Raw genomic sequence first — 13939 nt, forward strand, 5'->3', positions numbered from 1 at the left:
TTTAATGTCTTTTATAGCAAAAAAGTAGTCTATTACTAGACCTTAACTAACACGATTAAAATAACAGAATGTACATCATACAATTGAGTTAATAATATTACTATGGTATAACGTATATGAGTGAAATTACCAAAATAACTAGTTTATTATCCCAAGTGAGTAAGAATATGCGGAATCCCTGAATATTGTAGGTTATGTACAAACACGACAGAAGGCTTTATGATATTTAAAAGCTCGTATCTACAGGCATTTTATAGCGTTTTTTTAGGGTTTTAAATGTCATAAAAACCAAAGTGTTTCGTCTGACTTATAAACAGACAAAAACTTATTTACTCGGTTTTTCGTGTCGATAATAATAAATCAAATTTAAATAAGGGGTGCCTTCAAGACTCGACCAGTGAGTTAGACTTACTATATGTAAGACATTTAACGTCGACAATGACCTCAAGAAGGGAAGGTGAGTGAGTTGGTCGGGGGAAATAAGGGAAGATAGTAACCTGCTCACCGTGAAAGATAGGCGAGTCCGTTTAAACGTATCACGGTAAAGAATGGCATTTGATACTAGACCTAAAGTCAATATTGTAATCAAATCTATTAAAAAAAAATCGTATGATATGAACTCAAACTCATAATAAAATATTGGTAAAATTTAAAATAGCATTAAATGCATAAGAGAGTGGCATAATTATCCAGTAAAAGCTACAAAGCTGGGGACTATATTTAGGTAGCAATATTACTATCACGTGACAAGTCAATGCCGGAAGTAAAGAAAGAGTCTCGCTCAGGAAGACACAACGAAATTCAACATTATTTAGGCCTATCCCTTTTCGAAATGGGCGAACGTATAGGGCCCCAGGATACCCATCCTTACATAAATGCAAAATAAAACGCATTGCTTGAACACAAATTGCACCTAACAGTGTTCACTGGAGTTAATAAACGTGCTCTATAATGTTTATGAATTTTAAACATTCTCGAAGAAGTGGAATTTTCTATTAAAGGGCGAATATCGTCTCTACAAACGTGGTCAATTCAGTCGGCGACCAGTGTGTTAGACTTTATATTTAATAAGGCATTCTGGAGTTAAAAAGTTTTAGATAGTTAGACCGGGATGTAAGCAGGGATTTTAAATAAAAGAGATGTTGTGAGATAAAACAAAAAATCCCGTTAGAGCAATGGGTGACGTCACCAGAGGGGTTAAAATGAGGTTTCGTGACAGTATGCTGCTCTATATTTGAAGCAATTTGATTTAAGCACTCTTCAAAAGCTAACCCTCTTATTTTAGAATTTAATACTGTGTTTGGACCACTTGACACCTAGAAATCGCTTTAACTTAGAGCTGAATGGTAGGCTATACAAAAAACCTATCTTTCTAATAATATCACAAAATGGGAGTATCTCAGAATTGCACCAAGTATGCAAATTGCATATTCTCAGAAGATCACTAAACACACCAAACATCAATGGAATAATACCCAAAGCTGAACCTTAGTGTGGATAATATTACTGAAACAGTGCACTAAAGTAGTTTTAATAGCTTGAATTATTTATGTTTGGTTAACTTTTATAATTTGTTGTATTTAGATAAGAGGAATAAATTCCATTTTACAACCTTTATCTTTAAAGATTTAAAATATCTTGAAATAAAAACAATTATTGAAAATAAAGGTGCACAGTGAGGGTGGTCTAGAACTTAAAATCTTAGTAAGTCCTGATTTTTGTTGATTTTCATAAATATGATATTTACGTATTCATTGATAAATTCATTTGCAGACACATTCTTCTTAGCCTACTTTGAATATTCCATGCAAATCAATTCTGTGCAGAGGACGAAAAAGAGTAGGGTGTAAAACTCCATTCATTTAATTTTTTACGACTACGGGCTTTTGTAGGTTGGCCTAAACTAGTATGGACAATAGCCAATTATCATTTTACAAAGTTTGATACTTAATAATACTAGTTTGATACTTATCACTACTAGCTTGATACTTACTACTACTAGTTTGATACTCACTACTACTAGTTTGATACTTACCACTACTAGTCTGACACCATACAGCTACTAGCTTGATGTTCACTATAGTCTGACATCATACAACTACTAGCCTGATACTCACCACTACTAGTTTGATACTTACCACTACTAGTCTGACACCATACAACTACTAGCTTGATACTTACCACTACTAGTTTGATACTTACCACCACTAGTCTGACACCATACAACTACTAGCTTAATACTCACCACTACTAGTCTGACACCATACAACTACTAGCTTGATACTTACTACTACCAGTTTGATACTTACCACTACTAGTCTGACACCATACAACTACTAGCGTGATACTTACCACTACTAGTTTGATACTTACCACTACTAGTCTGACACCATACAACTACTAGCTTGATACTCACCACTACTAGTCTGACACCATACAACTACTAGCTTGATACTTACTACTACTAGTTTGATACATACCACTACTAGTTCGATACTTACCACCCAGTTTGATACATTACTACTACCAGTTTGATACCAATAAATACAAGTTTGATACTATACAAACACTAGTTTGATACCACAAAAACGGCATACGATGCGTCTCTTTGTTCACTTGATTATTTTGCTATTTTCTAAGACTGCTCATGTCTATTAGACGACCCATGTATAATAAGCTGATTTGAATACAAATGTTTTATTCATGTTTAAATTAGATTAATGTATAGATTCATAGACTTATGAATGATTTCAAATAACAATCCTTTCCACTCCAAGCAATGGTCCATAACTCCCGCAGCCCCTCTTGCCAGCATACATTTTAAATGTTAGATGCAGTGTTGCCAGATTATATAATCATAAAGGATAATACCATATCCCCTTCCTTATAAGAAAAAAAAGAAAAAAAAGTTCTAACGCTATAAAAAAAAAAAAAGAACACTTGTAAAATTAATTTAGTTTACAAAGTCATCATTAAAATATCTTGGATTTCGTCTACGGTTACGAGGTTCAGGTGATGCAACATTACCATCATCTTGTTGTTGGTATTCCAATAATGGGTCTCCAGAATCGTCATCATTCAATCCGTGGTTGGCTTGAGTCTCACATAACTCATGTCAACGTTTGATAACCTCTTGCTCTGTAAGTGGTTGTGATTGTGGAACAACTTCTTCATCGATGACGCATTTCGTTATATCATCTGGGTGTCGGGTGAACATTCTACCATCTTTCTGTCTTTCCAGCAGGATGAATGAGCCAGTGTCATCAACATGTGTGACTTAGCCTGAGTCAGGTAGAAAGGTTGGATGAAACTTTGATGTTTTGTTGTAGTTTCGTAATAATGCTCGATCCCCAATTTTAAATAAACTTTGGTAGCGATATTTAGAGTCATTGATTTTCTCGGCTCGCCTATGCTTGATAAGTCCGTCACGATTTCTAGCTTCCTTGACCTGAGATGAAACTGCCATGCGAGGAAACACAGATTGATGACCATCGCGAAATAACATAGAAGATGGTGCTATTCCAGTAGCTGAATGAGGGGTATCACGATAGTTAGAAATGAGTTGTGATAAAGCTGTCCGTTCTGATTGATTGTTATAGTTACTAAGTTTCATGGTTTTTCCAAGGGGTTTCATAAATGTTTCAACCGGATTTGCAGCTGGATGTAGTGGTGGAATCTTTTGAAGAGTAATGTTCCTTTTCGTCGCAAAATCAGACATATCCCTTGAATTAAAAGGAGGTCCATTATCGGATAGTTGAAATTCTGGATTCCCAAAGGAATCGTATATGTCAGCCAATGCTGGTAACACATTGCTTGGAAATTGCTACTGGAAATCGTGACGCAATATCTTGAATGACCACGACATGATGTGATGATGGCATTGGACCAAATAAATCAACAGATACAGTTTCCCAGCATTTTGAGGGAACATGATGTGCTTTAATGGGTTCACTCGTTTTCTTGTTTGTAAATATCAAACAATCTTTACAAGTACTAACGTAATTCTGGACTTTCTCCTTCATATCATGAAAGAAAAAATGAGACCGTAGACGACGCTCGATGCCAATCTGCCCAGGATGACTACCACGGTGAGCTAATTGTATGGCCAATTCTTGTAAAGATTCTGGAAGAATCATACGTTCACCCTTGAGAAGAATGTTGTTATTTGATATTGTGAGTTCATGTAGAATCGATTTATATTTCAAAAGTTTCTCGCTTGCATCCTTTGGTATCCATGTTTGTCCAGCACGCACTAGCCTTTGTAGCGCCTGTAATGTGACATCCAATGATGTAGCAGTTGATATTTTGCCCAGGGAAATAAAGTCAATGATAGGAGTAGCGTGAAGCGTGTACAGTAAATTATTTAAATCATTAACTTCATGTTTTTCATCGTCTGGAAGGACTTTGAAAGGTGTGGCGTTTCTAGACAAGAAGTCAGTTTGATTATCCTTGCCTTTTTGGTAAAGCACTCGGAATCGTATATCTTGGTGACGTAGTTTTATGCGTTCGGTGCGAATCGACCCTTGTCGATTTCCATTAAAGACAGAGCACAATGGCTTATGATCAGTAACAATATGTATGGTTGTGGGTGCTCCAACCAAATAATTTCTAAATCGACGGAGTCCAAAATCGAGACCAAGAGCCTCCAAATCTAACTGAGGATATCGAGTTTCAGCAGAATTCGTAGTGCGTGATGCAAATGCTACTGGTTTAGCAGTGCCCAAGCTGTCACCCTGAGCTAACATAGCGCCCAGGTCGGTTATATGTGCGTCGGTAAATACATATATAGGTTTGTTAAGATCAAAATAACGTAAAAGAACATCTTTGCGAAAAGCACTTAATGGATTCCTAAAACACCTCTCGTGCTCACTTTTCCACACAAATCGAACACGGCCTTTCTTTAGTTCACGCAAAGGAGCTGATCGACAGGCAAAATTAGAAATGAAGTTTGATTGCATCATACATAAAAAAACTAACTAACTGCTCTTTGTTTGTGGGTGCTTTCAAATGTTCCAAAGCTGACACTTTAGAAGGGTCTGGTCGCACGCCATCGGCAACAATTATCATACCCCAGAAGTCGATTTCCTTTTTTCCAATCGTGCATTTGGGCGGATTCAAAGTTAGACCTGACCTTGAGATGGCCTGCATAAGTTCAAGAGCCTCGTCATGCTCCTTGCGATTTTTAGCCGCAACAGTAAGATCGTCGTGAATAAGATGAGCTTGAGGAATATGGGCAAATATAGGCTTTAGGGCTACATTTAGTTCACCTTGGGCTGGTTTTATTCCCATGGTAAGGCGTTTGTAACGATAAAGTTTGTCGTTAGCATGGAATACAGTTAGAAAACGTGAATCAGGATGGAGTTCCAATTGCCAAAACGCGGATTTAAAGTCCATTTTGGAGAAAATGGTCGGACCTGATAACTGTGCTTTGATATCTTCTTGTCTTGGTATAGGTAGGTTTGTAGACTGAATAGCTTTATTGACGTTGCGTGCATCTAAATTTCACCAGATGGTTTTGGTGTAATTACAGCACAAGAAATCCACGGGGCAGGTTGGTTTGAGGGATGTTCTTCTATAACATCTTGTTTGATCATTTCATCGATAGCACAGTGAACACATTCTTTTAGGTGATAGGCTACAGGTCTTGGCGGTACATTTACAGGTTTGACGTTAACATCAAAATGCAGCTTTACCTGGTGGTGTCGTAATTTTCCCAACCCAGTGAAATTTTCTGGATAGTGGGTAAGTATCTTTTGTAATGAAATTTTTGAGACGTCATCAGTTGTTTTATCTATGCTATGTATAGGAAAAAATATTTCTGCTTTTGGACTGAAATTGATGATTCCAAGTTGTAAAGCTTTGTCGCCAGATAAAATTGGTTCACAGAAACCAGAAATAACCTGCCACTCAACAGGTACAGAAATAGATCCAAAAGTGACGGAACAAATAGCAGTTCCATGCACAGAGATAGGGTTACTCATATAAGGTTTTATGCGTACTTTGGAGGATACCAATTTATCGAGAAGATTCCATCGTTTAGCTTGTGATGTTCCACACACACTTACACATGCACCAGTGTCTGCCACAACATGGTCCAGTTGATTGTTTATGATAACCTGGACCCTAAAATTATTTTTGATAGATGAAAGTAATATGGGTTGAACTTTATTTGTTTGTACATAAATAAATTGATATTGAAAATATCCTCTGCTTGTTCATTATTTTGCTCCGATATATCAATGGACTTCAAAGGTTTGCCACTTTTACAGACAGAAGAAAAATGTCAAATTTTTGAACATTTCTTGCATGTTACATTGCGAGCTGGACATCTAGATCGATGTTGATCGATAGAGGTCGAAAAGTTGTTTCCACAATAAAAGCAGCTTAGCTTTTTCGGACTGCTTCGATTTCAGAAGTGAATTGTAAGAATATTGACCAACTCTATTTAAAGTTTCACCTGCAATTTCGATACCACCTCTAGCAGCACTCTCCATTGCCATTCCTTTTTGGCATAAATATGTTAGATTCCAATCTCTAAGAAGAGCTTCTTCCCTGATATTGTTGTTAGATGTTCCAATAATTATCTGATCTCTGATGGCTGTAGACTCCGCTGTAAATGTAGGACTGTCACATTTGAAAGCACAATGTTTAGCTTCTCTCTTAACTTTGTTACAAAAGCCTGGGAATGTTTCATCAGGTTCTTGTGAAATATCTCTAAAATGGAAATTTTGGACAGTCTCATTATCAGATCCTTTATAAAATCGTCGCATTTTGGTTAGAAAGTCGTCCCAGTCGATATCTTTACGGATCTGTTCGTCAGGTTCAGTTATCAGCCAATCAGCGTAGAATCTGTTGGAAGTAAACATACCGAGAAGCTTAGCCACACGATCTCGGCTACGCCATGCATTTCTAACAGTGTCATATTGGAGAATATTAGGTTTGGGATCTCTATCTTCTGCGGTAGTGTTTTGTATCTTCCATCGTTCTAATGCAGCATCCAGGGAAACTTTTGGTGGATCCGGATATTGGGCATCATAACGTAGTTCAAAGCATATGACAAATTGCGTGAAAGCCTTTAGAGTGTCTTTCGGGTGTTTTTCTGGATCAAAATAAGGCGTTGAATTAAGTTGAGATTCGTTGTGATCTGCCATTTTGTTCAAAAACTGTAAAATAGTGAAGGTGGTCACAAAAAATGTTTGTTTACTTGAATGTTTTTCTTTGAATAAACGAAAATTCACTGCTTGAGCCTTTAGTCCTCGTCGCCATTATAATAAGCTGATTTGAATACAAATGTTTTATTCATGTTTAAATTAGATTAATGTATAGATTCATAGACTTATGAATGATTTCAAATAACAATCCTTTCCACTCCAAGCCAAGGTCCATAACTCCCGCAGCCCCTCTTGCCAGCATACATTTTAAATATCAGATGCAGTGTTGCCAGATTATATAATCATAAAGGATAATACCATACCATGGTACCACATACTTATCTTTGTCTATAACTATTTCTCTTATCACTCTCTTTAATCTGTTATCACAATCTCCATTTCATCAGGATAATATAGAAGGACTTTGATTTACATGTATTAACTTATGTACCTTATGAAATATATTTGTGTATGTATGTATATTACTCAGCGAGGCAGATTCAAATACGCACTATGCTTCTTTCTGTATCGCATAGATATATTTTGTACATTGTAGGCCTACCACTAAATTCACAATAAAGAAATATTGTTTTAAAAAAAAAAAGTGAAAGAATGACCCGTGCCTCACTGGAATAGGTTGTTTCCTAAAACTGCAACTGGGGCTACCCTCAAATGACTTTGATTTGTATAGCCTATCAGAGACGATGGAGATCTTTAATTTGAGACTTGCGAAATCACGGCTGAATCAGTATCAGACATTTGTATTGAATAGTAGTGACACTTTCAGTTACAAATTCTGCTAATTGACAAATCTTGTCAATAAGTAAACGGAATAGTAAAATAGTAGGGAAATTTTTATTATTTAGACTGACAGCCAGACCACCTTTAAAATTGGTAACATGTCATTAAGACGAGAAGGTTGATAAGTTATAGGTGTCTGTGATGACAAAACCGACTGTGGCTATAGTATGTCGTAAGAGTTAATTAGAGAAGGTCATAACTCTATGGTTAAAGCCAAGCCAAGTTCAAGATGGCGAACACGCAAATGACGTGGCTTTATCAAAGTGACGTTATACCGCCACCAGTATACAAAACCTCCATGTTTAAAGATTAAAAAGATTAAGATTATTAAACTCAGTTTACGCGGTTATTAATGCTCTTATGTGTTTATTGAATGGCGCTTGACAGAGATACATCTATATTAGTCAATATCCGTACAAACTAACACATCTATAACACACACAGGTCTTATAAGATAAACATTTTTTCAAAAGGATGTGTTTTTAACTTGTGTTCAGTTTACTTCAGTCTATAAAAGTTACTATGAAGCGGTGAAGTAATATTTTAAATATTTAAAGAAACAGATATTGTCTAAAGCCCATTATAGATTCGGTTGACCCGCTCAATATTAGTAGGCCTATTATCTTTTTCGTGCTTGCTTCTGAATGTAATGATATGACAGAAAGAAAACACCGCGACGTTTTGTAAATTTCACCGAACACAGGACAGAAGTGCGACTATGTTGTGTTCTGAGAGAGTGATAATGAAAATATTCTTATCTACAATTTGTATTTCAAATCTGTGAAATGTCACTAATTTACTTTACGTTTACCAATATCTTTGTCAACATACGAACAGTCGAAATAATAGGCACTTTCGTCATACAATATTTCTACCGTACTTCATCCTGTTTCTATCATATTTATATGTTTGACCTTGGTATAAAGTTTGTATGATATACATATTGATAGCTCACAAAACATCCATTTATCATAGCTGTATTACAAATTCTCTTCTATCATGATATCATACAGTAAATTATAGTAAATCATACAATCTAGTTGAAACATTAATCATTATTCCTACTTTGGTACACCTTAAAATTGGATTGTCTGTACTCGGTAAACATATTACAATTTTTATGTATTCTTTTTGGCACAAATGTGTTTTGTTCCTGTATAAACATCTCGAGATTGTACAGAATCATTATATATAACGATGCCATATTATTACGGACTTAAACTGTCATTCTCTAGTCTTTAGGCAAAAGAGTGATTTTTAATACCCAAGACAGACGTAGAATTCGTATATAATGGAAGCTTTTGGTGTGTGGGATTAGATTTCAAATGATACTCCCACAAATACAATACTATTTACTGAAGTATTATTAAACCACCAGAAAATGTTTGCTTTCCATGTTATTCATAATGTCGAATTACGGTGTTTGCCTTCACTATGATAAGCAATGAAGAAATTATGTTGTTTGCTGATATGAAAGTAAACTCTTATATCAATATCTTTCATTTCAATCAGATAATCGACTTTCTTACAGTAAATATATCGTTTTTACATTGATAAGCCGATTTCCCTCCGGTCGGGTCCATGTATTTGACCACTGATGCGACAGAGGAAACAACTTACTCATTTCCCTTTGCCGAGCTCTGTTCTTTTAATAGCAAAATAATGATCATTTAAACTCTACCGATAATACAGAATAAAAGTCCAAATAATAACCTTGAAAATAAATTAAATGTATCAAGAAACACAGCATCAAGGCAATTACGAATGAAAATATTTATGAAAATTATTTGTGGTTGTGGAAATTGGAAGTTTGACACAAAAGGGACACTTCAATCTTTTCCTGGTTTTCCACTCGATTGTAAATACACATGTGATTTCCGAAAAGTAAAATTATCACTTACAGAGCCGAAGAGGTGACTGTTTCTGGTCATATTTCATACAATTATGATGACAATAAAGGCAAATTTTGCACAAAACCAGATCAGATAATAATCTAGCGATTACGCTAATCCAAATGCATGTGCGAACCAAAGTTGAATTTAGGATATTCCTTTGATATTAAAATTGAAATTACTGAAAAACGCACTTATCAGAAAATTATTTTATCATATTTGATTTATAATGTGGTGTTTATCAATCATTTCGTGAAGTAGACGAGGCATCATCAATTTTATTTTTAACAGCATAGATATAGCTTTTGTATTGGAACTTCTCTTAGAGTCTATAAATCTTTAAGTATTCTGCCGTCAAAAGAGTTTGAATGGTGATTGAATTTCCTGTATTACGTGAATTTCCTTTCCCTAACAAAGATACTCATATCTTCAAAGGAATAATGAATATTCTTAAAGCGGTAGTCTAGAGACCTCGTGACAATACCGCGCTTGTCAAGGCCATGTACATGATTGTGTTCAAAAATGGTGTTAAGAACACAGGAGCATACGTTTAACATGATTCTAGTCAACTAAGTTGTAGTACTTCTATATTCAAGGCCTAAATCAACCACCGAAAATGCCGCCCGAAGAACTTTTAATCAGAAGTACTCGCCCACGTTAAAATCTTAAACATTACAAAGACTACATTATCGGTTCCATATGGATGATTAGGCAAAGCTAATTATTCAATCGTGCATTAAATTGTTATCATTAAATACACACCACTTATTTCACCAACACAGACAACCTGGACTTGTCATCATTGAGTTAAGGCATTGTTTTGTAAAATTGATAGAAAGAAATAATTCAAGAAGAAAATCAAACTTTAAATATAGAAGATTAAAATCAGATATAGAATAGCGTTTCTTTCCCGTAGAGACGACTGAAATTTTGTTATAGTATCACAACCATCTCGTCTACGAGATATTAATTATCTGATTATGATCATGGACTTAATTACTTGATTAGTTTTCAAGATGGTCACTTGAGAATAATTCATATAAACTTATAAAGTCATTAAACTAATGGGTAATATAAGATAAACTTATTATTGATCTAACAGGGTAGTTAAAAGTTTGACAGAGTGCTCGACAAATGAGCAAAGTGATGCACAATTTATATTTCATTATGAAGATTCATCCATCATGATTCATTTATCATATCCCTCGTGGTGCAGATTGGTGGTGTTATCGCATTTCTACCACCACGACCACGATGTTTTAACAACAATGGAATTTTAATAAGGAGGTCGAGTAGGGCAATAATATCGCTCAGAGGCAATTCTTTTTTTTATTAACAATGCTTAGACGCTTAAACACAGAAATTCACAGACGCAAACCTTTACAACATTGTCCCCTTTAAATGAGAATGAACTTGGCGGTAGCGATTTTCTACTGATGCAGAATTTGAAATTTTGTAATAGATGTAATTGAAATGTAATATAAAAAGATAAGAAGGAACCTCGCTGTGATGTTTTTGCTAGATCAAGTATATCATATAACTGTAATTTTTTACTTAAAATTAGATTGCTTCCAGTTATTTGTATGTATTTCTATTTTGTGATATGATGTGTACCACACTAGACGAATTCACAAATGTTTAGATCTTGCTCCCTGGAGTGACTCTATAATATATAGCTAGATATATTTTTGCATAACGTAATATAAAAGAGATGGAATCTCATCCCATCTATATGCTATGTTTTATACAGTCAAACAATATATACCTTTTACACTTTCCTAGTCAAACTACATGACTTGTATCTTCCACTATCAAAATCAAATTTAATGGCATGTATCTTCAAATATATATTATGTATAACAAACAATTCAAGTGAAACTATGTGTTATGTATCCCATTATCCAATTTAAATAATAGTTTATTTTGCATTATCCGAGTCAAACATAATGACATGTATTTCTCATATCTCTGTTATATACAGCCTATATACTATAGAATTGTATGCACTCGACTGACATATACCCGACACAAGCACTACTTATTCCATCAGTAAATTATTGGAAACCTTCAGAAGTTCGGTAGTTTGTTGCACACATGGCTTACAGTTTAATTTAACTATAAGTTATTTTAATATAACTATTTTGTAAGAATCAGAGCATGTTGCACGTGTAAATATTGTCATAAATATTCCAAGAAATATGATGGTTAAATAATGTTAAACTTTGTCAACCATGAAATCAGCCTTTATATTATTTCGATAAGGTCCATCTTCTTTGGGTGATAATGACAAAATTAACTAAATCGATCTAGAATTGTGCTTTCTTTTAGGGTGTTGGAACATGTTTCGAAGAACAAGAGCAATAACTCGTTAGAGTTCGTCCTTGGATTATAATGAACACCTTACAAAGTTTTGTCCAAATCTAATAAGAAATATGTGTTGTGGAGTGTTTACGATCTAAAAAATTTAAAGTGTTTTGAAAAGAAGGACAATAATTTTTTTTTCTTATTTTCGACAGAGTTAATCCTTCGGTGATAAACTATTTCACCAAGTTTCGTCCAAATCCATCAATAATGCCTTCAAGAGTGTTATAGATCAATAGATTAACTGACGTGATTGACGACAATACATGCGCCACATTTTATGAAGGTGTATAAAAATGCCACTTTCTATCTTACATTTCAAGATAGGCCTACCCATACATTTCTTTACCCTCTTTCCTATTTTTCTCAAATTATTTTATAATAAACCTTGCAGACAATTGGATCAGTAAGATCTGACTTATGAAGTGATCAAGAAACTTTCTTTTGGAGGATCTATTTCCTGTAAGAGAATCAGATACTGCATGTTCGTGTTCATAGATAAGTCTTTTACACTAATGACTTGAAAAGATAGTTGAATTGTCTGCCATTATATTATCAAACGTCTGTTTTCTCTTTTAGTTTCCTTTCTTCCACTTTTTGCCCGCGGATACACGATATAAGAAAACAAAACACGAGACCGTATTGATGATTGTATTAAAAGGCAGGTCGTATTGAACTCATGGTATAACCAAATCATACCATTGGTATTGAGCAATAGGAATAACTTTTCAAGTGCATAATATTGTGTGTTTGATATTCTTTTGGATAAATTGTACAAGCGACGATCGATTTTTATTTTAACTAATCTGTGTTATCAAAATGCTTAGCACTGCAATGTTACATACTCACAGAATTATGTTCATACTGCAACAAATCACCGATTTGCGTATTTTATCTAATTCAGAAACTGTAGCCTTTTCTAAACTATTTTTGTGCCAATGTCACGTCAATTATTCTCTCACTGATCACTCTATTACTCTCTTTACAGAATAAAACCCATCTCAATATTGAAAAGCGGACAAATTTGACAGCTCTAATGTTCTCATTTCCATTTCTTATAAATATAATATATAAATTGTCAGTGAATTTAAAAAGATCAGAGAAATTCACAAAATTTATATTCTTACATCATGTCGATATTTTTGTAAGGAATTCAAAAGTAAAACCCATTTTTGATTCCTTGAATGTACCAAAACTTTCTTTAGTTTACACAAATAATCAAATCGTCACAAACTTATATCAACACAAACCGATGATGCTCTTGGATCATCGGCCACCAATATTGATACATGCAGTTATCACAGGAATAAATGACATAAATAACACTTCCTTTACCCTAATGATACAAATGTAACAAAAAAATGAAAATAAAATAAAGCGAATTGTAACATAAATTGCATTTTTTCCTTAGATGGTTTAATTAAATAATTTTCTAAAAAAAACTTATGTACAAGCCAAATAGAATCATAGAGGAAAGTAGGTGGAGCCCAGGTAAGCTACAGTCCATTTTGTTGTTATTGCATCACCTCCTTTTTAAACAAAATAATAACTTGCACGAGCCTCTATGTCTAAAGGCGGGCAGACATGTAGTATTTTCGGATGATGGTCTTCAAATAATTCTAGAGTGATAACGAACTAAAAATTGAACGCCTTTTCAAGAACAACGGCAATTACTCATATAAAATATTTTTCGATTTTTCTGATTTTCAACAGGATTCATCCTTGTGTGATTAA

General features: G+C 34.5%; 1 protein-coding gene across 1 annotated transcript; it reads right to left on the reverse strand.

The window, feature by feature from the left end:
• Nucleotides 1-5495: 5495 nt before the first annotated feature.
• LOTGIDRAFT_152003 (hypothetical protein) lies at nucleotides 5496-7151 on the reverse strand (the record flags this gene model as incomplete). Its single annotated transcript, XM_009045490.1, has 2 exons — nucleotides 5496-6079; nucleotides 6458-7151. The coding sequence occupies 2 exons, from the start codon at nucleotides 7149-7151 to the stop codon at nucleotides 5496-5498; spliced, it is 1278 nt and encodes a 425-aa protein (XP_009043738.1).
• Between the last annotated feature and the right edge of the window lie 6788 nt (nucleotides 7152-13939).

This window comes from Lottia gigantea, assembly GCF_000327385.1.
Source record: "Lottia gigantea unplaced genomic scaffold LOTGIsca_1, whole genome shotgun sequence".
Classification (NCBI taxonomy): Eukaryota; Metazoa; Mollusca; class Gastropoda; family Lottiidae; genus Lottia; species Lottia gigantea.